Source organism: Arachis ipaensis, chromosome B4 (genome assembly GCF_059453495.1).
Source record: "Arachis ipaensis isolate K30076 ecotype BB chromosome B4, ASM5945349v1, whole genome shotgun sequence".
Classification (NCBI taxonomy): domain Eukaryota; kingdom Viridiplantae; phylum Streptophyta; class Magnoliopsida; order Fabales; family Fabaceae; genus Arachis; species Arachis ipaensis.
Window position 1 is genome coordinate 75,316,593 of NC_142439.1, and position 26,441 is coordinate 75,343,033.

Consider the following 26,441-nt stretch of genomic DNA (forward strand, 5'->3'; position numbering starts at 1 on the left):
GCATTGACTTTATGGGACCGTTTCCCAACTCAAGTGGGTATCTGTATATTCTGTTAGCAGTTGACTACGTGTCAAAGTGGGTAGAAGCAATACCTACCCGCCTTGACGACGCCAATACCGTTGTTTCTTTCATTAGGAATAACATTGTATGCCGTTATGAGTCGCCACGAGCAATCGTGAGCGACCAAGGATCCCACTTTTGTAACAGGAAAGTAGAGGCACTGCTCAAGCACTATGGGGTATTGCATAAGGTTGCCACTGCTTATCACCCACAGACCAACGGACAAGCGGAAGTGTCCAATCAGGAGATCAAGAGAATTCTGGAGAAAGTGGTAAACCCGTAAAGGAAGGATTGGAGCCTCTGGTTAGGAGATGCACTATGGGCATATAGAACCGCCTACCAGACTCCGTTAGGGATGAGCCCCTTCCAGATCGTCTATGGTAAGGCATGCCACCTTCCGGTGGAAATTGAGCATAGAGCCTATTGGGCGGTAAAGTAGTGTAACGTGGATTTCACAAAGGCGGGTGCGGCCAAGAAATTACAGCTAGAGGAGCTCGAGTGTTTGAGGAACGAAGCATATGAGAATGCCCTGATCTACAAGGAAAAGAATAAAGCATTTCATGACCATCACATTCGGAAGAAGGATTTTCAAGAAGGTGATGAGGTTCTCCTATACAATTCAAGGCTTAGATTCATGCCTGGCAAGCTCCGTTCTAGATGGGAAGGACCCTTCAAGGTGAAGGAGATAAAGCCCTATGGGGTAGTGGAATTGTTTGACCCTAAAAGTGAAGTAACTTTCAAGGTGAATGGACATAGAGTGAAGAAGTACCATGGCTACAAGTTTCCAAAAGAGCTAGAGGTGTTCCTACTAACGGATACACCTAGAGGAGGAGAAGCTTGAGCGACTGACCATCCAACTTAACGACGTTAAAGAAAAGTGCTTGGTGGGAGGCACCCCACCATGGTAAGATCTTCCTTGTGTATACCTTCTTGCTTTTAGCTCTAGTTTTTTGTAAATTTTGTGACTTCTTGATGCTGTTGATTGCTTAGGAATGCTAGTTTTATTGTTCTTATTGGATAGATAGGATGTTCATATAATTTCCATCATTCTTGGTATGGATGAATTATTGAAGTTAGAGAAAATGCTCTGTTTTGAATGGTGCATGAATTTGCAAGTGTTTTCTTGACTACCTAGCTTAAGCATCTGCCAAGAATGTGTTGGAATAGCCATTTCTATGTTGTTAAAAAAAAGAGAGGAGAAAAAGGGCATCTGCGCGCAAGCGCACTGTGGGTGCGCGCGCTGGTGATGCATTTTACACTCCTGGTACAAAAACCAGAGAGTTATGCCCACCTTATGCCCATTTCGTGCCAGCACCCACGCACCAGCGTGCGTGACGCCTGCGCACCCCTCGCAACTTAGCAATCGACGCGCAAGCGCACTGTGCGCGCGCACGCTGATTGTGCAATCTGAACTCCCTGGAACAAAAACCAGAGAGTTGTGCCTTGTTTGTGCCTACCTTGTGCCCGCACTGACGCGCAGGCATACTTAGCGCGTCCGCGCCGGTCGCCACCATCATATGGCACACATCCGCGCATTGTGCTGCATGCCGACTCTGGTACAAAAACCAGAGAGTTAGGCCTACTTTGTGCCAACTCTGTGCCAGGAGCCCCGCTGTCTTCACGCGCACGCGCTCTTAACGCATACGCGTCTCTTGCTCCACCCTGATCGACGCGCTAGCGCACTGTGCGCGCACGTCGATTGTGCGACCCAGTTTTAAACCTGGCACGCCCTATATCTTCTCTCCTTCTCACTTCTTTTCTTATTTTCTTTCTTCTTCTTCTTCCTCCAACACCTCTCTTCTCTTCCTCCTCTTCCATAATCTGCCACCACTGTCTCCGGCCACTCACCGGCGACCACCACCACCTCCGGTGGCACTACATCTCTTCCATCTCTTTCCCGTCTTCACAAAAGAAAACTCTACTTTTTTCTTTTACACTTCTCAAGGTTCTATTTCTTCTATATCTCTTCTCTTACTCTCTTTGCATAATCTCTTCTTTTATTTAGATATTTCTTATTAATTCCCTTATTTTCTCTTTTAGTTGCATGATTATACTACTTGCTTTTTGCTTGTTTACTTTTTCTTCTTCTTGCTTTTCCATGGATGTTGGACTTGAATTTTGATTTGCTTTGATAGATCTTCTTGTTGTCTTTCATTATCTTTGTAAGTAGGTGATGTTGTGTGTTGATTGATAATTCATCTTGCGCCTCTAATTGATTGAGTTTGTCATAATTGCTCATTGCTTGATAACTGCACACCAAGTGTTCGAGAAAATGCACAAATGCCATTTTGATTTATTTTAGTTATATACCTTCAATTTGGTGCTCCCTCCTCATTCACTTGCTCTCTTCTAAGTGTGTTTAGTTCACTTTGCTCTATGCGTGCCAAGTAGATACTCATTGACTATGACTTGCTCTTTGTGATGGATGCTTGAGCTTATACTTCTCATGCCATATTGCATGCCTTACTCACTCTCGCATCCCATGCCAAGTGTTGTGACCCATGCCTCTATAATTATTTTGTTGAACAATTCCTTTTGGGCACTACTTCTCACTTGTATGTTCTCGTTGAGATGATTCTTTGTATTTAATATTTTCCTTCTTCCCCTTCCTTTTTCAGGATGGCCACCAAGAAAGGTAAGGAGAAAGCTTCAAGGAGACCGGCCATAAAGAGGGCACCCCAAAAGTCAACCTCTAAGGTGCACCCTACACTAGGAGCCAAACCCCTATCTAAGAAGGCGAAGGCACCCGCCCCTATTGATGAAAAAGAGAAGAGCAAACCGGCAAAGGATTCTTCAAGGTTCCCCAACCGCTTCTGTGAACTTGTGTTCCCCTCTATGGTTGCGAGGAACTATCATGCCGAGCATCTACTCGCTCCGCCGGACAAGGTTGCTCCTTGTATTCTATCCCGCATTGAATGGCGAGGATGGGAGTTTCTTTTGAGAAAATCACGGGAGATCAACCTCTCTTGGGTGGTAGAATTATACACTAACTACCATCTTCCCTCTCTTCAATCGGTATACGTGCACCGGAAGTAAGTCCCAGTTTCAGAAGAAGCTATTCAACAAGTGCTTAATGTCCTACTGGTACCAAGTGACATGGATGGCTACCAAGAAGTCTTACGTTAGCGAGAAGATTTTGGGTGATTGGGACTCGATCCTCCGAGTCATTGCTGAGCCAGACACATTTTGGACCCAAGGTCGACTCCGGATGCGGCCCAAGTGCATTGACGCACGCTCCCTCAATGTAGAAGCTAGAGCTTGGACCTAGATCCTATCCCACTATGTGCTATCTAGCACCCACAAGTCGTCCTTCACGACGGATCTCGCCTTGCTTGTTTGGTGTGTTCTCACAGAGAGACCGGTGAACATTCTGCTTCTTGTCAAGCAAGCGATGGGTCAAGTCCACGCCCGGGGTAATTTGCCATTTCCAGCATTGGTATCTGATTTAGTTACTGCTGCGGGTATTCCGTGGGAAGCCATGGACATGAAGGCTATAATTCCGCCTAAGGGCGATGTTGTCCCAAGTGGAAAATACTTACAGCTTCCCATGAACAACCCTAGCCCTGACATGGCCCCTCCACCTATTTTTCCTTCCAACTCATCATCATCACCACCACAAAGATCCACCCATCAATGGATTAAAGATCTACACCGGAAGATTGATAGATATGAGCGGCGCAACCAATGCCGGTACACTTACATCAAGAAGCTCTTGCATTTTGTTACCCCTAGCATGGAGGAACCCGAGATATTCACGTTCACCTCAAACCCAAGTGATGGGAGCTCTGATGAAGGGGATAGTGAAGGTTCCAGTCCCGACTACCCTTTGAGCATTGTTGGTAGCACGGAGGACCGTGCTAAATTCTAAGTGTGGGGAGGTCGTTCGACCGATCTCCATGGGTAACAATCACTTCCTTTCAACACCCATGGATTTATCTTTTGCTTAGTAGTTAGTACATTGCATGCGTAGTTAGTCTTGCTTGTAAATATTCGTTGCATAATAGTTGGTCTCTATAGAGTTACTTGGTCAAAATAATGACTTCTTCCCCAAGAAACTGTGATTTCAGGGTACCCTACCAATTTTGAAAAAAAAAATTTCATGGTAAACTTGCTTTAAGAATGTATTTTGGAACATAGTGAGTGAGCTAAGAACACAAGCATGTAAGTTTTGAGCCTATTGTATGGTTATATTTTCTAACCAATATTTTCCCATTCTTGTGTGCATTATTCTCTCTCTATGATTATAATCCTTGCTTTGTCTGATTCTATATTTCCATTACTTTGTGTATGAATGCATTTACATGATTGAGGCCATCATTTCAATAGTCACTTTTTCCAAACGGCCTTAACCCTTTTATCTACCATTGCTAACTAATTTTGAGCCCATGATAAACACTTTTATTCTTAAATAGAGCACATCAACAAACCTAAGTGAAAAACAATGAATGTCCCTAAATTTGGATCCTTAATTAGCTTAGGTAAGTAAGAGTGTATATCATTCAAATGGGAGGGTGTACTTGGGAACTTAGGTAGATATAAAGGTGTGTATTTGTAGTTGTAATTGAAAATTCTGGGATTTGGGAACATACTCATGTATTGAATGATTGAACCATATGCATTGAAACTTTTGTACATGAAACCCCAAGAAAAAGGGGACCAAAAAGAAAAAATTATATGTGTATATATGAGAATGTAAGAAAAAGAAATAGAAAAATAGAAAAGAAAAAAATATGAAAAAAAAGGGGGACAAAAATGCCCCAAGACAAAGTAATAATAACAATGCATATGGGATGTGAATTGAAAAGAATGCATGAGTATGCGAAAAAGTGAAACCCATGGGTAGCTAGGTATTGTATTAGAGTTGTATAGGTTGTTCTATGTGTTTAGTGAGAACTTAGGTTAATCAAGAATTCAAGTTTTAAGCTCACTTGACCATATGCATCCTTACCTTCACCCAAGCACCATTACAACCCATGAATAAGACCTCATGATACTTGTATGCATGCATTAAGTAATTGTCGATTGTTAGATGAAAGAAAAATCTTGGAAAGCATGATTAGGAGAGGATTGAGTGACAAACCCTATACACTTGAGCGAATAGAGCGAATACACTTCCGGTGAGGATTCGATGCTCAACTCCTTGTTTCCGGCTTTCATGAGCGTTCATTTAGCAAGTTGTATGCACTTCATGTTGATATTCAAATTAGTAGGATTCATGAACTACATATCATTTTCACCGTATGTGCTCATAGGTGTTCTTGGAGGATAGATTTACCCTTGACCAAGTAGATAGATGTTTTTACATTAGTTGCATGCATTCACTTAGGTAGTTTGCACTTCATAAACCCTTTCTTACCAAGATCTTTGGTCTTTTTATTTTTTCTTAAGCACAAGGACATGCTTGGTTTAAGTGTGGGGAGATTTGATAAACCCCAATTTTGTGGTTTATATTGTGTAGAATTTGGGGGTTTTGTCAATATTTTCCACACTTATTCACAAGAATTGCATGGTTTTGTGTTTTCTTCCTAATATTGCGTCATGATGAAAAACATGCTTCTTTTGCCTTAAAATTGCCATATTTTAATCCTCTTCTATTACCATTCGATGTCATGACGTATTTGTTGAGTGATTTTAGGATTTATAGGGCAAGAATAGCCTAGAAGAGAGAAAGAAAGCATGCACAAGAGGAAGGAACATGAAGATATGGATTTTGGGAACTTTAGCATGGGCGAGCACGTGAACTTCACGCATACGCATGGATGTAGACAGCTGGAAGTGGCGCGCGTAGATTGGTGCATCCGCGCGGATCAGAGAAATCCCACCGACGTGCACGCGCACTTGGCGCGCACGCATGGATCACAAAATCAATCGGCGCGCACACGTACATGGCGCGTACGCACGACAAGATGCACGTGACCTCATTAAAGGAAATTGTGCCTTGCGATTTCTGAGACTCAAGAGGCCCAATTTCAAGCTAGTTCTGCATGGAAAAAGACCCAAAGATGCTAGGGAGAAGGGGGATCATTATACACACTTAGACATAATTTTTAGCTAGTTTTTTATTCTTTGTTCTTCTAGAGAGAGAAACCCTTGTTCCTCTCTAGATCTAGCTTTGATTTGATCTTTCCTTGTTGAATTCTGAATTGGATCTTGTTAATTACTAGTTTTAATTGTTTAATTTAAATTCCTTAGTATAATTTTGTTTAGATCTTGTGTTAGTTTCATGTTTCCTTGTCAATTCTCATTTTATACCCATTTCATGAATCTTATGGATCTTGATTTGTTAATATTGCATTGATGATTTTCATGATTAATTGTGTTGTTTGAGTAATTGTATGTTGATAATTGTTAGTGGGTACTTGCTGATTTCCATTTAATTGCAATTTGAATATGTCTTTTATTAGTGCTTACCATGTGTTTGATGAAATGTCTCCTTTAGTTATGGAGTAGTCTTCTTTACTCTTGGCCTAGGCTAAGGGAATTGGGTAAACTTGAGTCATTGGGTCTAATGGGTTTGATGATTTGGGAGCCCTTAGTGGTCAATTTGATAACCATTGACACTAGCCTACTACTAAGTCAATTAGTAGTTAGGTTGGACCTTATAGGTTGATGTTGACTAAACCATTTAAACTACTTCAAGTATAGAAGTAAACTTAATGAGTTTGGTTTCTCATAATTGTCAAGATATGGTTATTAGACAAGGATGGTGACCCCAATTCCCATGTCTAGCCAAGAGTTGCTTTTATCATTCATATTTGAAAACCCAAAAAATCCTAATTGCTTTATCTTAGTTATAGTTACTTGTTTAGTTTAGAGTAGATTTATATTGGATGTCATCTCATTAGTTTGGAATTGCTCACATCTTGCTTTAGTCAATTGAATTAGTTTCTTGCATTTCAAGATTACTTGCTTGTTAGGATTCCAAATTTAATTTCTTGCTCATGACTTGCAACCCCGAATTTCTAACAATTATTGATGCACATGTTTGCCCATTCCTTGTGAGATGACCCGAGATTTGAATACTTCGGTTATTTTTATTGGGGTTGAACTTGTGACAACCAATTCCTTCGAAATTTGATCCGCGGACTATTTGTCGGTTGAGGACTATACTTGCAACGCGAAAATCTTGTGAATTTCCTTACCGACGGTATCCGTAGCCATGAGGGTTCTCCTATTTTATATATGTATGTATACTTCTATGCTCAGACTGGTTATCTTCATAAACCGAGTCTTGAGCTTTGATATTTGTATTTTTGGTACTCTTTTGTACATATACTCGTGTTAACTTATCCTTTACCTCGCTTTGCTTACATTATCAAACTCGTGAGTGTTGCGATTTTCTATTTAACGATTTTTGTTTTATCCCTTTTTCTCAAAGGCTCCTAGTTACGAAACCTTCTCAAAATAAAATTATATATATATATATATATATATATATATATAATTTTATTTTTAGAGGTCGTAATACCTTGCCACCTCTGTCTTATGACTTAAGCATAAGGCTCTGTGTGGTAGGGTGTTACATTATGGTATCAGAGCAGTTCATTTCTGTAGACCCTGAGAGATGGACTGACTATGCTTCTGTGTGTGTGTTAATGTGCTATTAGGATATCTGACTGATATAACTAGCATAAACGTTCATTAGCATGCATTTGGGACTTTGAAGCACTAGACTTCCGATATTGAGACTGATCAACTAGATATCGATTGTTTGGTGTGTACAGGAACCAGATGGCGCCTCGTGGATGTGGTCGAGGCCGTGGGAGACGTCGTTCTAGTAATGAGTGACCGAAAACCAACACAAACAATCCGGTAAACTTCATAGCTGCATTGGAGAATATGGCTGCTGCTATGCAGGCCACTGTGGTAGCACTTGGGCAACAGATGAATCACAGTAATTGGGGAAATGGTAGAAATCAAAATCAAGGCCCAATGACTCTCGTAACTTTCTTGAAACTCAATCCACCGATATTCGGAGGAACCACCAATCTGACTGAAGCCGATAACTAGTTCCAGGCAATGGAGTGAGCATTAAAAGCACAACTGGTGCCTGAAGAACAGTGTGTCGAATTTGCTACTTATCAGCTCACTGGAAAAGCATTACATTGGTGGCAGGGAACGCAACGCCTCTTGTAGCATGGTGATAATCATATTTCCTGGAATGCCTTCCAGGTGAAATTTAATAAGAAGTACTTTTCAAATTCTATAAGGACGAAAAAGAAACTTAAGTTACTGTAGCTGAAGCAGGGTGCTATGTCTGTGTCGGAATATACAAACAAGTTTGAGGAACTGTGCCAGTTTTTCCGTATCTGTTAAGGTGCTCCTGGAGACTTCGAGGATTGGAAGTGTATTAAGTATGAGGGAGGATTTCGGAGTTACATTCTAAGCTCCGTTGGACTAATGGAGATTAGGGTCTTTTCCGAACTTGTGAACAAGAGCCGTGTCGCTGAAGAATGTGTGAGGAAGGCTGCTGAGGTGGAAAATGACTGCCGGGAGTCCCACCGCAGGGAGCACAACCAAGGATTCACAATAAGGGGTCATGAATTTAAGAGAAGAGGATACCCACAATATTTTCCCCAAGGACGGAATAACTTTGCGACGAATGAGGATTCCAAAGGAAACGGTAAGGGAAAACAGACAGCGGCTGCTTTAGATGTTTTGAGCTGTCAGAGATGTGGAGGTCATCACCCAAATAGGCCGTTTCGTTATGGTTCGAGTTTGTGTTACAATTGCGGGAAGCTAGGAAATTTGGTCAGAGATTCCCCACACAGGAGGGACCGGGGTACTGCCGGATCCGATCATCAGATCTGAGGTAATAAGAAAACTGATAACTTAATTCTTTATTACTTTAGACAATACTAAAGACTGGTATTCACTCGTAACGCATGGTCGAATGAAAAATCATGATCTATTCTAGACGACCCTAAGCTATCTTAATAGAAGGTTTGGCTAGCATAAACGATTAGATAGGTCTTTAATAAAAAGCGATAAGAGTGATGCAGCGAAAGCGAGAAACTCCATAGGTAAGACGCTGCAAGGATTGGTAAAGCGCGAGTAACTATTCGCTAGGTTAAGAAGGTAACCACTCACGTGGAATCTTGAAGCGAACGATATTTTCGAGGGCGAAAATTTCTGTTAGGTGGGTAGAATGTAAAATCCGGTTAGTTAATATATAATTAACCCACAAATTAGAATTTATTCTAGAAAATTAAAAATGTGATTTTATGGTTTAATATGATAGAGAAAATTAAAACGAAAATTTTGACATTAATTTTAAAGATTTTGGCTCAAAATTGGGCCGAAGGGCCAAACTGGATGAACCGGGCCCGTATAGATCCAAGGCCCAACCCATCTCAGCCCAAAACACTTAAAGAACACCCTTTATCCTCTCTTAATCTTCAAACACGCTGCAAGTGCAGCAAGAAAGGAAGAACGCTCTTCCAAAGACATAAACCTAGCTTGATCTTTAAATCCCTTTAACTTTTGATTCAGAACTCCGATTATCACACCGTTTGCGGTTACGCGACCGCGGTGTCGAGCTCTAAAAAGCCATAAGGTTGTGCAAGAGGTAAGCCACAAATTGATTTCAGTTTCTCAGCCCTTGATTTCGAAAATATTAGGATAAAGTATTGAGATTTAGGGCTCTTTGATATTATAGGATCCAAATAGCTTGAAGGGAAGGCTTAGTCTTACCTCTTTGATCCTTGGGTAAGGTAAGAGATCTAAAACCCTAGTAAAATTCTTAAATTTAGGCATTTGGGTATTGAGTTTCTATGTTTGAATGTGATATTGTGGTTTAGGTAGTATGTATATGTATGTTAGAACTTGGTTGAGGACTTGGAAAGCTTGGAATAAGCTTTTAGTGCTGAAAATCTGTTCTTGGAGGAGTCAAAGCCTTGAGAGCTTGTGAAAAAGTGAAATTAGAATTGTTCCGGGTTGAGCGGGAATGGACCAAGGTATGGTTTCGGTTTTTCGTATCTAAAATGTAATGTAATGTGAAAACTTAGGTTAGAGACCCTAGGATAGGAATTGAATTTGTGATGTTGTTGATTGGTTATAATGGATTATATGGATTATGTGGTTATTGGTTTTTGAGGGTAGAATTGATGTCTTTGTTGATGATGCATGTTGGTTGTATATGACGATATTAATTTATATACATTGGTGGTTGATGAAATTGGATATTGTTAGAACTTCAGATATGGAATGATATATGATATGGTATATTGTTTGAAATTGAGTTATTCAATTGAGATTAGTTAAAAGTGGTCGATTGGTGGATTGTGGATTGAATAAGAAAGTTGAAAAAATATGAGTTGAGAAGGCTTGATGTTGAATTTGGTAAGTTTTGAAGTTGGTTTTAAAAGAATTTGGAATTGAAATGTTTTGAAAGTTGAGGTTTGGCAAAATTCTGCATAATCTGATTTTCTGGCAGCAGCTTCGGACGCATTTTGGGAATGATCTAACCATTGCAATTAAATGTAATTAATTTTTGCTAAGTCTATGTGATGTGTAGATAAATCTTGAAAATTTTGGTTAAAGTTTAACGGTTGGATTAGGAGATATAAATTTTTGAAGTTTGTTACTTCAAAACTGATTTTCTGCTGCTACATAATCAAACCAGCAACTTTCCAAGCTTATATCTCCCAATCTTGACCATAATTTTGAGTGGGACCAAAACGACATTTAGACTTGGACTATTTTCGTGTTTGTATCTAAAGTTTAGACTATTATAAATTTTCTAGAAGGAGTTGTGCTTGTTTTAAAAATAGAGCTCTTAGCTGTTTTGACAGCGAAACCAGTTTTTGAAAGTAAACTTGTAATCAGTATAACTCTCTCGCAAAAAATGCTTTTTATAGAGACTTTGACTGATTTAAAGCTCTATAAGTCTAGTTTATTTCTGGAAAATTTCAGATACATCAAGTGGAAATCTGATTTTTGGTGGATTTTCTAAGAACAGGGTAGCTTGTTGTCTTGGTGCAGAGCTTTCAAACTTGAAATTAGTTTTTGCAAGAGAAAATTGTTTTCTTTTTATTTTATTCAACTAAACTATTGCAAATGGGTTTGAATCTGTAGGATACTTCCGTTTTGAGTCTAGAGACAGAGAATTAGGCTTGTAATCTTTTGTGAACGAATTTTTGGATAAAATAAAATGTGCGAAAATGATGGTGAAGTTATGAATGATGACGAAATTGATAATCAAAGATTGATAGTGAATGAATGAATGAATTAATGTAGTAAATGAATCATGAATGAAAAATGTTGGATGTGATTATGCTTGTATTTTTTCTCTCATTGTAAGGGTGACAGGGCACCGATACCCTCTAACGGTGACAGGCACAGATACCCTCTAACGGTGACAGGGCACAGATACCCTCTAACGGTGATAGGGCACAGATACCCTCTAATGGTGATAGGTCACGGATTCTCCCTAATGGTATTAAGGCACAACAGAGAGGCTGTGCCCGGATTAGCTACCGGACACATTGGGTTGGCTTGATAACCGACAGATGAGACTCATCAGCCACTAGGATAGGCATGCATCATTTACATTTATATGTTTATTTGGCATGATTTGTTTGGAATGCCTAATTGACTACATCATTACTTGCTACTTGTTTAACTGTTGTATGTGCTTCCTTTTTGTGATTTCCTTGCTTGACATAATTGTGTTTGCAATATCAAATTACCAGTGGCGGTTGTAAGGTTCGGAGGAGTTGGAAAGGGGAGTTTTAGTTACACTGAAGATCCTTAGTTAGTTGCTTATTTTCATTTCTCATGGTTTAGTTATGTTTATAAGCTTTAATTATATGTTGGAAGTTCTAGGATGGCATTTGGCTTTCCCAAGACATTACACTACAAAAAAGGTTATAAAACGACATTAAAATTAACGCATTCTCATAAAAATGCCATAATATCTATGAATTACGGTGGTTTATGTGGCTGCCACAATTCAACTTTAGTTAGCGGCAATTTTTTTATGATTCTGGCGGTTTTGACCACCATTATGTTTTAAACTAGTTTTAAAAAATTCGACTTCTCTGATCCATGTCTAATTGCAAATGAGAGTGAGAGTAGTATAGTGCGTCTGTGCATGTAAGAGTTGTGTTGGTATGGCAGAACTTGAAAATGATATCGCTGCTGCTCTGCGAGCTTCTCCTCCATCGATCTCTCCTCCATCAACGATTCTCCCCCTCCGTTGATGTCACCTCCATCAATGCTTCTCCTCCGATGGCATATTTGCTTCCATTGATGCGATCTGCGAGGTATTCTATTAGTTTCGGTTCTTCGAGCTTTTCTTCTCCTCATTGACCTTATTTTGTTTAATTCCAGGTTTTGATTGTTCTATGCTAACTTCTGCTACTTTTTTTATTTAATGCCAGGTTTTGAATTTTTTCCATGTTCAATTTATTTTTAGGTCAGAAATTGGGGATTATTAGAAGAAATTGAGTAAGTTCTTCATCGAATTTCTTCGTAATTATAGGATTGAGTAAAATCATGTGGATACTTGTTTTCTCTCTGGGTATTACGTGCACTGTGAACTGCATAGATCTTCTTTATGTTTTCTGTTTGTAGAAAAAATTTTTAAGGAATTTACTAGAGTTGTTATACTTTTTAATTTTGAAAGCGTGGAGTGATTAAAGTCTCAACCAAATTATTTGAAATCCTATTAACATTCTCGTAGAAATGCCATTTTTGGTATGCAAAGATGTTTGGTAGCACTGAGTCAGAGAGACAGAAACAGCAAAACACATGAAGGGACTGAAATACACTTTCTCAATGCACATATTAGAAGGAAGAATACTTGTATGTTTGTCTCAGTGTCGAGTTGCACCCTATCCCTTGTCTCAAATGTAGCCTAGTAAAGAACACTCCATATTTGAATAAATGCATTTGGAATAAATCACTTTCCACATGATCAAATCCTGTTTATATAACTATCCTTTACAAAGCCCACCGCTTCTACTGCCCAATGTTCAATTCCTCAGCCTATTCCTTGCTAACCCGTAAATGGCTAGCAATACCTCTAGTTCAAGATCAAAATATGACCAATCAGCACTATTTTCTGAGCCTCAAGCATAGATGGAAAAAGGCAATTTAGGATTCTTAAGAACTCAGCATTCTCTATGGAAACATCTGACGGTTAGCTACTGATTTTGTAGGGAATATGAATTTGTTCCACTTTCTTGTTAGTGGATATATCAACCGTTAGAAATAATTTACTCACCCATTTGAATGGTGATTGACGATTGGATTTTCTATCGGTAAATAAATTCACAAATATATTATCACGTTGTAAGTACAGTTTCTAAACCAACAGAGAATCCTTTCGTGCAAAAGTTTTGGTTGTCACAAGTAACAAATTCCTTTGAAATTGATACCGAAGTATTTAAACCTCGGGTCATCTTCTCAAGGAATTGCAGGGAGGTGTTCTTATTATTGGTTATGAGTCTTGTAAATTGGAGGTTTTTAAAATAAGGAACAGGTAATTTAATTGACAAGAAAAATAAAACAATAATAATAAAATCTTTTGGCAAGGTATTAGAACTGGAAATCCTATCCTAGTTATCCTTATCGATGGTGATGAGAATTGAGTTTTAATCCCACTTAGTTAACCTTTACTAAAGCAAAGGAAAGTCAAGTGGACTAATTAGTTTGATCCTCAAGTTCTAGTCGATCCCTGTGGGAAGACTAGCTTTAGAGTGATCTAGATCAATTAGTAATCTGCCAATTTCAACCACTGCTGAGTTTGACAACTCAAGTGTTACCAATTACTTAACCAAAACCAAAAAGAAGAAAATATCTAAATTAAATTGAAAACATCATAAATAGAATAAAGCAATCATAAATCTGAAATACCTCAAATTACGTTTAAACATAAATTCAAATCTAACATGGAAAGGTTTATAAGCTAAATTGAAAAGATAAATATCAATTAAAGTAATAAAATAAAAGTAGAAAAATAAATTAAAGGAACATTGAACCTGTGATGAAGAAGAAATAATCCTAAATCCTAAAACTAAATCCTAAGAGAGAGGAGAAAGCCTCTCTCTCTCTAAAACTACATCTAAAAAATGAAAAGTGAATAATGGAAGACATCTGCATGAATGGATGCATTCCCCCACTTTATAGCCTCTAATCTGAGTTTTCTGGGCCAAAAACTAGGTCAAAAACAGCCCAAAAATCGCCCCCAGTGATTTCTGTTATGTTCAGGTCGCGGCAAGGTGACGTGGAAGCGTTGTCCACGCATTTGCGTGGATTGCGTTTCTGCCAGGTCACGCGTTCGCGTGATCCACGTGTTTACGTCACCTGGCTTCAGGGCAACTATGGCAAATTATATATAGTTGCGAAGCCCCGGACGTTAGCTTTCGGACGCAACTGGAACCGCATCATTTGGACCTCCATAGCTCAAGTTATGGTCAATTTAGTACCAGGAGGTCAGGCTGGATAGCTTTAGTAGTTCCTTCAGTTTCTTGTATTCCTTCCACTTTTGCATGCTTTCTTTCCATCCTCTAAGTCATTCCTACCCTGTAATCTCTGAAATCACTTAACGCACATATCAAGGCATCGAATGGTAATAAGAGAAGATTAAACATATCAAAGTTAAGACCAAAGAAGCATGTTTTCAATCATAGCACAAAATCAGGAAGAAAAACGTAAACTCATGCAAATCATATGAATAAGTGTATGAAAGATTGATAAAATCCACTCAATTGAGCACAAGATAAACCATAAAATAGTGGTTTATCAGTGATATCATAGAAAGTCATATAAGGTGAAATTGTCTTGAATTAGCTGAAATCTTTTCTTTCATTGTCTATATGTTCATTAAAGGTTGCTCCCAACCTCATCTTGTTGGCAGGCAGTATACCATGTCCTGCTTTGTTATCTTTGGTTTCTTCTGCACTTACAAAATAATTCTTTCATGAAAACTTAAAATATACAAAAGAAAAGGGAAAAGGATCTTGTGCATATTCTACAATAGAAATATGACAACCATGAAATGTGCTAAATAGAGCATAATTTGGATACATCTATATTGATCTTCTTATTTTATTGATACTGATTTTCTAGTTGTTCATGAATTACTAATTGGACTTTTTCCTTTGTAAAGCTTTTGGGCCTTATACAGCGGCAAGTGAGAGAATTGAGAGGAACTAATCATGCTAATTATATTGCAATAGTGATGTTAATTGGAATTCCAAATGTTGAAAAGTCAGCTCTTGCCCATTCCTTGCATCAAGTGGGAGAATTAGTGCAGCAGGTATTTAAATTTAAAATTTTCTTACAATTTTGATGTAGAGTAGTTGACATGTTCAACTTTTGAAAAACACAAGTTGATGTGTATTTTGTCAATTTGATGAGTTCTATCTTGTAAATTTATTCCCTATGAAAAAATTCACTTTATAGAAAAAGGAAAGTTGAGGCATGCAACTATGAGTCCAGAACCTGGGGAGACTAAAGACATAAGAAGTTTTAAGGTTAGCTATGTGTTTTATCCCTGCAGTTTGTATAATATTTTAATATTTTTGTAGAATTACATAGTTGTAAAACTCTATAATAGTTTTCTTTCGTTCAATATTTTGTACTTCTATTTGTTGACTTCCTAAATAAATTTATTCTTTTATAGGTGAAACAAAAAAGATTATTCAAACCCTATGTCTAATGCTACCTTCTAGCTTGCTTTCTATTCTTTAAAAGTTTTTGATAAAGTTTTGTTGTTTAATTTTGATAAAAAGAATATAATAAAGCTCAGAAGAATGACATGAGGTTTGGGAGACAAGTGATCCTCACAAAAGCAAAAAGAGATAAAAGAAAAGCAATTAATGAAGCATAGTTATTCCTATCTTATTTTTAGGAACTAGTAGGAACAAAATTTTGCATCCAATTTCCAGTGCATTAATTTTCTGGTTTTTGTGTATGATTACATGCTACCTCTTCTAGTTTTTTAATTAATTTTACCTTACAATTTCTTGTCATATTGCATTCAGTTCATTTACAATCTCTTTGGGTTTCTTGGTTTAGGCATTCAGTTTGTACTTATTTATATCTTTACATTGGCATCTTAATTATTTCTTTATCTTTGCAGTGTAATGATTCAATAGAAAACATGCCCAATAGAATGTAGCTAAAAAGTAAGAAAAGAAAATGGTTGATTTGAAGGACAAGTGGAGAAACATGATGCGGTAGTGATGCACATGTGTAGATCTAAGGGAAGATCTAATTCAAAAGGCAAAAGAAGGAGGAATAGATGTGATTGAAACCTATGTGTTCTGGAATATTCATGAGTCTTCACTACAAAAAATCTTGATTAAAATGGCAATAGTATTATGGCATGTCCATAAAACTGCCATTTTCTTGGCTAATTTCGGCAGTTTTAGTGTCTGTCGTAATGTTCAATTCTTTTAATAGTCATTTTCTTTTTTTTTTCCTTTTTTATGTGTTTTAAACTGAGGAGGTGATGGATCTGAAAGTGATTAGTGTTGCATTTGAGAAGTGGAGAGTAATGTGAATGATGAACCCTAATCTATTGTCGCTGTTCATCTTTCACCTCTCTCATTCATCTCTTTTCTGCCCCCCGTTGCAGCTCATCTCCTCGCTTGCGTTGCCGCTGCAAACAATGTTGTTGATGTTGCCTTCAATGAGCTCTGCGATTTGGTTGTGCCTTCTCTGTCATTTCCAATAGGTAATTTATTTCATTTTCTTCTTTTGATTTTTTCTCTCACTTCATACTTTTAGATCTAGTTTATGATCTAGTAGGAAAAAATAGGGAATGATTGCTCACTGAGTCACACCAGCAAATCAGATCTACCAAAATGTTCGACGGCATCATCGGGCAGAGATTCGTCGCAAAATGGTTCCGTACTTTGATTTCTCTGTTTCTATTCTTCCTTCTTCATGCCTTTCACTTATTGCGGTTATGTTGATTGTGATTTTTAATTTCTTATTTTATCTCCTTTTATGTTTTCTGTGAATCATTAATTAAACAGATGAAGCTTAGAATCCAATCGATGTGATAAGGCGAAAGAGGACCGCGATGGAGAAGTTTATTAAGATTCGCTTGCAACAGTCTTTTTTTCTGCTTTTGTTTTAGGAAATTTGTTTATTCGATTACGATAGATAGATGAGATTCTTTACAAGAGTCGATATATGAATTCATCAATGCACAACTTTAGAAGAATGTGCTAGTTTTAGTCTTTCGTGATTCAACTATAGTCAAAAGATTTTGAGACGTTGTTCTGTTTTTAGTACATTTTAGTACAACTGATTCTTGCCAACTTTGGGTGACCAATTTTGTTCTTGTGATAGATACATTATCAAACTACTGGCCCAGAGATATGAAAAGGTTCAGAAGGAAAAGTCAACATGCTTGTATGCGGGATAGGTACTGGTGGTACCATCACTGGTGTAAGAAAATATCTGAAAGAGAAGAATTCCACCATAAAGGTTAGTTGTTCTTTAGATACATTTTCAGAAGATAATTTCTGCTATAATCATGGTGTTATTTTCTTGTTATCATTTTTCTTTTGACTTTTGGTAGTTGATTGGTGTGGAACTAACTGAAAGTCCAGTGCTTTCAGGAGGAAAACCTGGTGAGTTACAACCTCTTTTGTGATAATGACTTTCTTGTATTTTTTTAAAAAAAGATTATTATTTATTAGAAGTCCTCAGGGTTAAGGTCCACAACTTTATTTTTAGTACCCAGTGATTTGTAATTTGTCATTATTAATGAGTAGGTCCACACAAGATCCAGGGTGGTGCAGGCTTTGTCCCTAGTGTATAGGAAGTCTATCTTCTTGATGAAATCATTCAAGTAAGCTTTATTCAAGAGTTGATAAAATGTTGTGATTCATGAATACCTTTTAGCAGTATTTGCCTTAAAAGTTACACGAGCATTCAATATGTTTGATTTGGGAATAAGACTAAAAAAATGATGCATTTTATGTTTTGTTAACTCTTGAGATATGTTTAAATTGGCAAATATCAAGTGAAGAAGCTATAGAAATTGTAAAGCAACTTATGCTTAAAGAAGGCATGTTTGTAAGTTCCCCAATGTATGTGTATTAGTATTCTATTGTGACACTTGTAATTTATTAACTTTATTGTTGATGCTGAACCTGTTGATTTTGAGAATAATGGAATTCTCTGGCTCCCTCTTGAACCAGATGATGCAGAAGACGAGCGAAAAACTTTTTTTGTTGATGAAGATGATGAAGACAATGACGAGAATGGGAATGCCATTGGTGAGTGGGGATATCTGCGCAATTCAAACAGTTTTGGAAGTGGAGAGCATCGCCACAAGGATAGGACAAGTGAGGAGCAGAAGAAGGTAATGAAGAATGTAGTATATGGACCTTTTAGGGCATTGGTGGCTCAGCTGTTACAGGTCGAAAACCTACCTGTTGAAGACAATGGTGAAAACGTTCGGATGGAAATAATCAAAGGCTAATCAAAGGTTGGTGTCTATTTCTTCCTTCATACATATATATAATTTTAAGATTTGTTTTACCAACTCCACACATGCCAATAATAGGGATCATAGATAATTGAGGTTCACTGTTGTCACTTATTATTTTGAGTAAGGCTTGTTGATCATCCTTCCTGCCATATATATTCCCCTCCACCAGAGATGTGGATGCTCTCCATGCCAAGTTATTGTCCTTGGAAATCACTTTCAGACCAAGGAAATCCTTTTGTTTTTCAAGAAATTATATCCTTCTAACCACCCCTTCCATCTAAAATGAATGGATTTTCAGAAAAGATAAGAGAACAAAGATTGCAGGGTAGTGAACAATTAACATAGGAATTTTCATTATTATCCATCTAAGAGTGCACGTTTGCATCCTCCATCAAAGTTTGTTCACGTGCTGCTTTGGGTTGCCGGAGAGAGAGAGAGAGAGAGAGAGAGAGAGAGAGAGAGAGAGAGGATTGACCACTAGAAAAAGAAGATATTAACTATAACAGGGAGAAAATATTAACATATGTTGTAGTAGTCCTTATGATATGGCCTTAACATTATATTAATTATCACTATTGGAGCTTCATATAAATAATTTCAATTTATAACAGCCAGCTTGATAGAAATTTCTTGATAGGAGAGGTTCCTACAAATCTTTGTAAGAGATGAGTTTGGATAATGAAGTTGGAGTGTTGGAGCAAGAAACAAAGATGTTGGAACAAGTTTTCGGGATGAAACTCACACAAGAGACCAAGAAACTAAGGCAGGCTTGTTTTAAAGTTAATTACAAAAGGAGGAAACTTTTGGCCTCCAAATCTTATTCATCATCACTTAGCTAAGCTACTTGTCTTGTATATTCATATTCTAAGTAGTAAAAACAGCACTTATTAGATGGTTTAAATACATTATTAGATATTAACATAGTTTAGGAAACTGGATGGTAGATTTGACTGATTAGTATTTATTGCAATGTTTGTATTTTGGTAAGATAAGATTTTGTATAGGAGTTATTACTTTTGATTTTCAATAATAAAACACTACTAGAAAACTAGTTATTACAAACGGATATTTCCGACGGATTTTATCCCACGGAAATACAGACGGAATTTTAGAGGGATTTTTTTGTTGGAAAACAAAAAAAATAAATTAGCATAAATTACAGACGGAAAACAAAATCCGTCGATAATTCTGTCGGTAAAATTAATTTTTTTTATGAGAAATAGTTACAGACGGAAAATATGTCTGTAATTAAATAGACAAAACGTTGTGTTTTATTAAATTATTACAGACGGAAAATCCGTCTGTAATTTAAAAGTTTTCGTTGGAAATTTTTAATTAAACCTAAATGAGACACGAGCTTCTTCCAAATGAAACACGAGCCTCTTTTTCTCTCGGTAGCACGAGCTACTTCATCTCTCCGTGGCTGCTACTTCTGCTTCTTCCGCCGCTGCCGCTGCCGCCGTTGCCGCTGTCACCGTTGTGTCGCACAATCTCTCTCTCTATCATCCCTTGCGTCGCACGAGATCCCTCTTCTGCCGCTCTCGTCGCATCTACTCCCATCGTCGCAGAGCTCTCTCTGCCGCTGCTCTCATCGCATCTGCTCCCTCTGGCTCCTCTTCTATCTAATCTCAACTCGCTCTCTCAGTTCTTCTCGTAACCATCTCAAATTTCAGGTATATATATCCTAATTTTGTGATTCTGTTCTTCGTGATAAATCTTAGGGCTCCATTTTCTGTGCCAGTCTTAGGTTTATCATACTTTGCTTTTGTGGTTTGTTTGAATCTGCAGGTTCACTCTGATTTTGATGAATTATTTTCTACAATCGAAGCTTTTTTGACCTAAAATTCATGGTAGGCCATTGCTTTCTATAGTTTTTAACTTTCATAGTTTGATATTGATTTTGATGAATTTTGCAGGTTTTCTCTGAAGAAAGGTGGAAGGGATGGTGATGATGGTACTGAAGATGGGTGGAAGGAAGGGAAGTTACATTGCTCCTCAACTGCGATCGCATTCTCAACTGACACTCTGAGATGCGTTGTTGAAGAAGCAGCCACAGTCTTTGTCTTCTTCAATGGAGGCTTCTTCAGCTGGTTCTGCTTCTGCTTTGAACCTCCATCATCATTCCTACTGTTGTCTCGCATTCTTCACCGATGCCTGGGATCTACAATGGACTTCTTCAATTAGAGTGAGAAATCGCACTACACCACTTCTTCAATGGTATTTTTTTAGTTAATTATGAGTCAGCGGGTCTTTATCCATTTTTGTCCTTTGGCTAGTGCTGCTTTTTATCTGCTTGAGATAAGTAATGCAATGATAAATGTGATTCAAGTTGACAATAAAATTGAGTGGACATAGTAAATTTTATTTCAAATGAATGTCTAATGATATAATTTTGGTGTATTTTGTTCTCTAGTGGTATAAAGATGGTTAACCAATTGCTTGCTGGAGTTCACATAGTATTAGCTGCTGAGGTAATGGCATTTGGAGCAAGACTGGGTCTGATTTTATTACAATTAGTGGGGGTACATCATTTTGGTGAAATGATGGTCACATATCTTGTCTCTTACTACTACCTCTCATTCTTAGCATATTCTGATGATGGTCACATTTATAATAATCTCTATTAACTTTTAATGTATTGTCATTTGGGCAGCAAAGTTCCAGTTGTACTACTTATTTGTTCAATTTATACTTGCACACTATGTCTTAATGTGAGAAATGGTATATTACTATATTGTGCCTTTTCATATTTATAATAGGTTTAATGTTCTCGTATTTCGTTTAACTCGCATCTAATTGAGTGAACATATCAGTGCTGCAGTTTATGTTAATCACTAACTTGGCTTAAAATCAGAGAATTTATATTATTGAATTTTGATGGTAGGATGTTTCACCTGCAAGTTTGTAGACCATGAGTGTTTGGTTGAGAGTAGTTAGTCACTGTTTCTTTATTCTGTATGCAAGGAAGTTGGTTTCTCATGATTGCTTGTATTGTATGAACCGATTGTGTAGTTTTGGGTTGGCTTCTTTGTTCCCCTACAATGCTGTGTGATGGTGTGAGTTCCATTTGTGAAAATATGGTTATGATATGTAGTATTCTGGTTATAAATTGTTTTCCCATTTTATGGTGCCCCCCCCCGGGGCCGTTTCTCTTCTTCCTATCCTCCCTCTACACTTTATACATAATGAAGGTTAGAAGTGGAAAATTGAAGTTTTCCAGAGGAACTATTAGTGTATCTAACAAACCTCATCTACTCAATTGCATGTTTAGGTTTCTGAAGAAAAACTCATAACACTGCTGGAGCAGATAAACAACCAAACAACAAGGCAGACCAAAGTTACAGTAAGTTGTATGATATTGGTTATGTTGTTCAATTCTCCACAAGTCCATGTATTTACGGTGCCATTTATGTTACTAATTTTTCAGATACAGAGGCGTCGAAGTGTTCTCGAGGACGACGATTGATCGCGGTTTGCTGATTAGCTTTCACTGTCTCATTTAAACGGTCTGCATTTCATGCTTGTTATATATTTTACCAAAAAATTATAATGGGTTTGTGAAGTATGTCTGTTTCTATCTAAAATTTTGGTTCTCTTGCCAGCCTCCTAATTAAGCTATATACTCGGAAAATTAACTTTCTGGCATACTCTTTAAAACAATTTCTAGCTTGTGGATGGCATCTCAAAAATTTCAAATATGCAATGTACCCTAAAATAGAAATTTTCATCCCAGAACCTTCCAATGTAACGACTACAAGATGCGGTTGCTGGCTGCGGCCTTGGTCTATTGGCATGTGTTTACAAGTGATTACATGATATATTTTCAGTGAAGTTGATTATTTGAGAAGTGGAGTTGGATTAGTAACCTGAACAAATATAAAGAAGTGGGAAGACAGTTCTTTCTTTATTTTGAAAAAAAAAAATAGGGACACTTGTTATATTATAATCGCAAATGTTAGCCTTGGTGATGAGTGTTTTTTTTCTTTTTCCTTTCCGTGGGAACTCAAAACGTTGAAAGACGCATTTCTTTGCAGGTATTTTAGTTGTCGAACTTGCCAGTAATTTGTTTGACGGGTATAAATGAGCCTTGAAGTCAACGCTGAAAAACAATAAAACCAATTGCTTGCTGGAGTTCACATAGCATTAGCTGTTTGATTTTATTACAATTAGTGGGGGTACATCCTGGTATGTGTCCTCGATGAAGTGATTGTTCTCTGTTGTTCCCTCTTTGACTATAAGAAAAATTTAAAGAACTTGCTTACTTTATTGTCACATTCATAATCAATCATGTGTGGTTATGGTTGTGTTGCTACTCTTGGTACTCTTCTCATGGCTGTTTCAAAAGAATTTGTCATAGAGTGCTTTCTATTATCATATCTTAATTTTAAAACAATTTTTCTCTCTACTGTTACAGGATGCTTGAAAATCGTGTATTGGTAAATTCCCCTTGCTGCTCTTTCCTCTGTTACTGTATTAGTAAGCAAAGATAAGATGCAAAATTAAAGCTTCTATTATTGGCTGCAGGTGAGGAAAGGGCATTCAAAAATTTCCCAGCATTAGTTTGTGCCTAACCCTTCATTTTCCTTTCATTCTTTCGAATCTTGTTATTGACAGCCTTCAGAACTGTAAAGATACACTTGCAACGTGCCAAGTACGTTTTCTTCCATTATTGGAATTTGCCCCTTCTGCTACCATTATCTTTCTTGTGCACATGTTATTGTCTAAATATTTATTATTATGTTTTTTTACTATTTTATTTATTTACTATCTGTCATCATGTTAAAAGTGGACTTTAGCTACATTTCATGTAATTTAAGAGATGAATTCATGATTGGTTATCAATGACAAGGCTTCATTTATAACTATTGACTTGATCAGTGAATTTTCCAGAATGAACTTGAGGCTGCTAAATCTGAGATTCAAAGTTGGCATTCTTCAATTCAAAATGAGCCTTGTGTACCTGCTGGTGCCACTCCTGGTTAGTTTGTTCCTTGTCTTTGGCATGTTAATTGTGATATATATCTGCATTTTAATTGTTCAAGTTTTAGTTCTTTGTACACAATTGCTTTATTTTTTTTGTTATAAATTTATTCGTGAACTATTAGTTAACCTTTGTTCTTTCCAGAGCCCAAAATGTTGCTTGAACAGGGAAACCAAACTCCACTCTTGATGAGGCAGAAACAGCGCTATCAGTATTTGTTTGTTCTTCCGAATTCAGGCTCTAGAACCTGTTTTTCTAGTATCTGTTTTTCTATTTCAGGCTCTAGAACCTGCTACTCTTGTTCCTCTTCAGCTTTTAAAGTCAAGTGGAACCAAATGCATAATGGTAAGTGTACTTAAAAGGTTTCTGTTAAACTTATCATGTTTGAACACAATGAAAACCTGGAAACACGAGCTGATAACTTGGTCTACAAGGTAAAAATGGGAAATTAAAAGGTTCCGTGTGCCTTACTTTCCTTAGTACTACTGGACATCGAACTTAAGGGATTACTCTCCTCTGCAGGTGTTTGGTCTGTACTTTATGCAGACATACATTGGAATCTGTTATCATATAAAAAAAGAGTAATAATATTTTTCAATATTTTATTCTTTTATGTTATCTTTTGAGTGGCCTTCTCAAATATGAACCATACAAATATCTAATTTGCTCCCAAACAGATTGTCCTGCCCTTCAATTACTCCTTTTGTTCTTAGAAGAAAATAAAGATAACTCTACATAAACTAATCATGGCTTTACCTTATTCATTTGCTACTACTACTAAATCTTCAGAAGATAACATAGAACTACAAGCAAAGGGTCCAAAGCTAGAGATAGGTTCACCTATTATTTTTACAGAGGCTCCTAAAATGATTAAGACTGTTGCTTCTGTTCCATGTCTTAGGGTTAATTCTAGTTTGGTCAAGCCTGGTGATGTTGGAAGGTACTTCAAACTCTTTCATTCATCTCTGCTTCTTTTAACTATTAATTTTCTCTTTTTATTTTTTATTTCTATGAATTATCCATACAAACTTTAGTTAATGATATTAGTTGGATAAAACTCTTTCTAGTGATACTGAATAATTTGAAACATACATTGAAAATAAAGCTCGTCAACTTACTGATCTTTCTTCTATTTTAGAATGACAATTACAAGCCACTGATTGGTTCTTGAATTAAATAGTGAGAGGAATGTTGGATGAGGATTTTTCTTATCAAACTTTATCCATCACTTTTATAATTTTTCGGTCAAATTGAGAACTGAGTCATGGACTGTCCTTCGAAATGGGATTGCTTAATTTTCTAAAGTTACTTACAAACTCTCGATAACTTTACATAGATAAGGTATTTTAATTATAACTTCGCTGAAGAAAAATATTGTAACCGGTGTTTATTTGATCCTTTCAAATGCTTTTATTCATCTTATTTGCAGGTGAAGTTGTCTGGATCAATTAGCAGTCAATACTTGACTGCATTGCTCATGGCAGCTCCTTTGGCCCTTGGTGATGTTGAAATTGAGATTATCGATAAACTGATTTCTATTCCCTACGTTGATATGACTTTGAAACTGATGGAGCGCTTTAGAGTCCATGTGGAGCACAGTGGTAACTGGGATAGGTTCTTGGTCCACGGAGGTCAAAAGTACAAGTAAGTTTCTATTATTGAGTTGTAAAGATTTTAGAATTAAATTATTGTGACTATAATTGGAAGTTTCCTACCAGGTCTCCTGGGAATGCTTTTGTTGAAGGCGATGCTTCTAGTGCCAGCTACTTCCTCGCAGGTGCAGCTGTTACCGGTGGGACTATCACAGTTGTAGGCTGCGGCACAAGTAGTTTACAGGTATGTGAATCCAATGAACTCTTATGACATGAATCCTGATCAGATTATATTTTTCAGTGGAGCCATTTTGCATTTCGCTTAAAAATTCCCTGAACTTCTCTTAACTTGATCCTTCTCTTAACTATAATTTCCCTAGTGTTGTTGAATCTTATGATGAGTTGTATTTGCTGAACCGTCTGAGGGTTTTTTGGCGTGTGTGCAGAATCATCCTGCTGTTGTTGTGCCTAGGCTTCCTGCTGGTTTGAATTTGCTTAGCCCAGGTGAGTTCTTTTAAATGTTCTTTTTCATTCCGCACTCTATGAAGAACCCTTTAATTATTTTATTTTTGTTCTGATCTCTGTTTGCTTTTGTTGTTCTCTCTGTTTTTCTATGTTTTGATTCTTTGGCATAGATTGATTTACTCCAATTCCAATTCGGATTTTAATTTTATTTCAGTCGGGAGATGTCAAGATTAACTTTCAATGTGGAGCTTGATTCTGCTAATGCAACTTAGTTATCTATTAATATTTTAGATTATTCTATCTTTAAGTGCTAAGTGTAATTTGTGACATTCATGTAACATTGGGATGGTCATCTTATTTTTTTTTGGTATTTTTTTATTAAGACAATGAGATATTGGCCAATGATGTTGAAAAATAACATCCAATTTTATAGGTATCATGTAATGAATATTATGTTTATTTATGTGATTTTTGGCTTTCTTTTTTCAATTTACAGTGTTTGATGGAGTAAATTTAGAAAACAAATTTAAAGTATTCATTTTGCAATGAAAAATCTAAAAAAAAATTCTATTTTATCTTACTGACGGAATTACAGACGGATTTTCTGTCTGTAATCAGAACAGGATGATTTTCCAAAGTTCAAATTACAGACGGAAAATCTGTCGGAAAATCCGTCTGTAATTACAGACGGAAAATCCGTCTGAAAATCCGTCTGTAATTACAGACGAAAAATCTGTCTGAAAATCCGTCTGTAATTACAGACGGAAAATCTGTCGGAAAGTTCGTCGCCTTTGGAAAATGGATAGAAAATTTACAGAGGAAAAATCCGTCGGTAATTGCTAAAAATCCGTCTGTAATTTTCTGACGGAAAAAAATCCGTCG

General features: G+C 37.1%; 1 protein-coding gene and 1 long non-coding RNA gene across 3 annotated transcripts; both read left to right on the forward strand.

Moving 5' to 3' along the window:
• The first annotated feature begins 20,056 nt into the window (after window positions 1-20,056).
• LOC148567972 (uncharacterized) lies at window positions 20,057-20,541 on the forward strand. The gene is made up of 3 exons (XR_015880699.1): window positions 20,057-20,194; window positions 20,310-20,371; window positions 20,438-20,541. It is a non-coding gene; the product is annotated as an uncharacterized LOC148567972 (long non-coding RNA).
• Window positions 20,542-21,671: 1,130 nt separating this feature from the next.
• On the forward strand, window positions 21,672-25,631 carry LOC107639349 (3-phosphoshikimate 1-carboxyvinyltransferase 2). 2 transcript variants are annotated; one of them, XM_088485345.1, is made up of 5 exons: window positions 21,672-21,864; window positions 23,136-23,172; window positions 24,932-25,146; window positions 25,221-25,338; window positions 25,541-25,631. In XM_088485345.1, exons 3-5 carry the CDS (start codon window positions 24,980-24,982, stop codon window positions 25,610-25,612), a joined length of 357 nt encoding a protein of 118 aa, XP_088341471.1. In that variant the 5' UTR covers window positions 21,672-21,864; window positions 23,136-23,172; window positions 24,932-24,979; the 3' UTR covers window positions 25,613-25,631. The 2 variants fall into 2 exon arrangements, with proteins under 2 accessions (XP_088341471.1, XP_088341472.1); XM_088485346.1 differs by lacking the exons at window positions 21,672-21,864; window positions 23,136-23,172 and adding an exon at window positions 24,404-24,442.
• The last annotated feature ends 810 nt before the right edge of the window (window positions 25,632-26,441 follow it).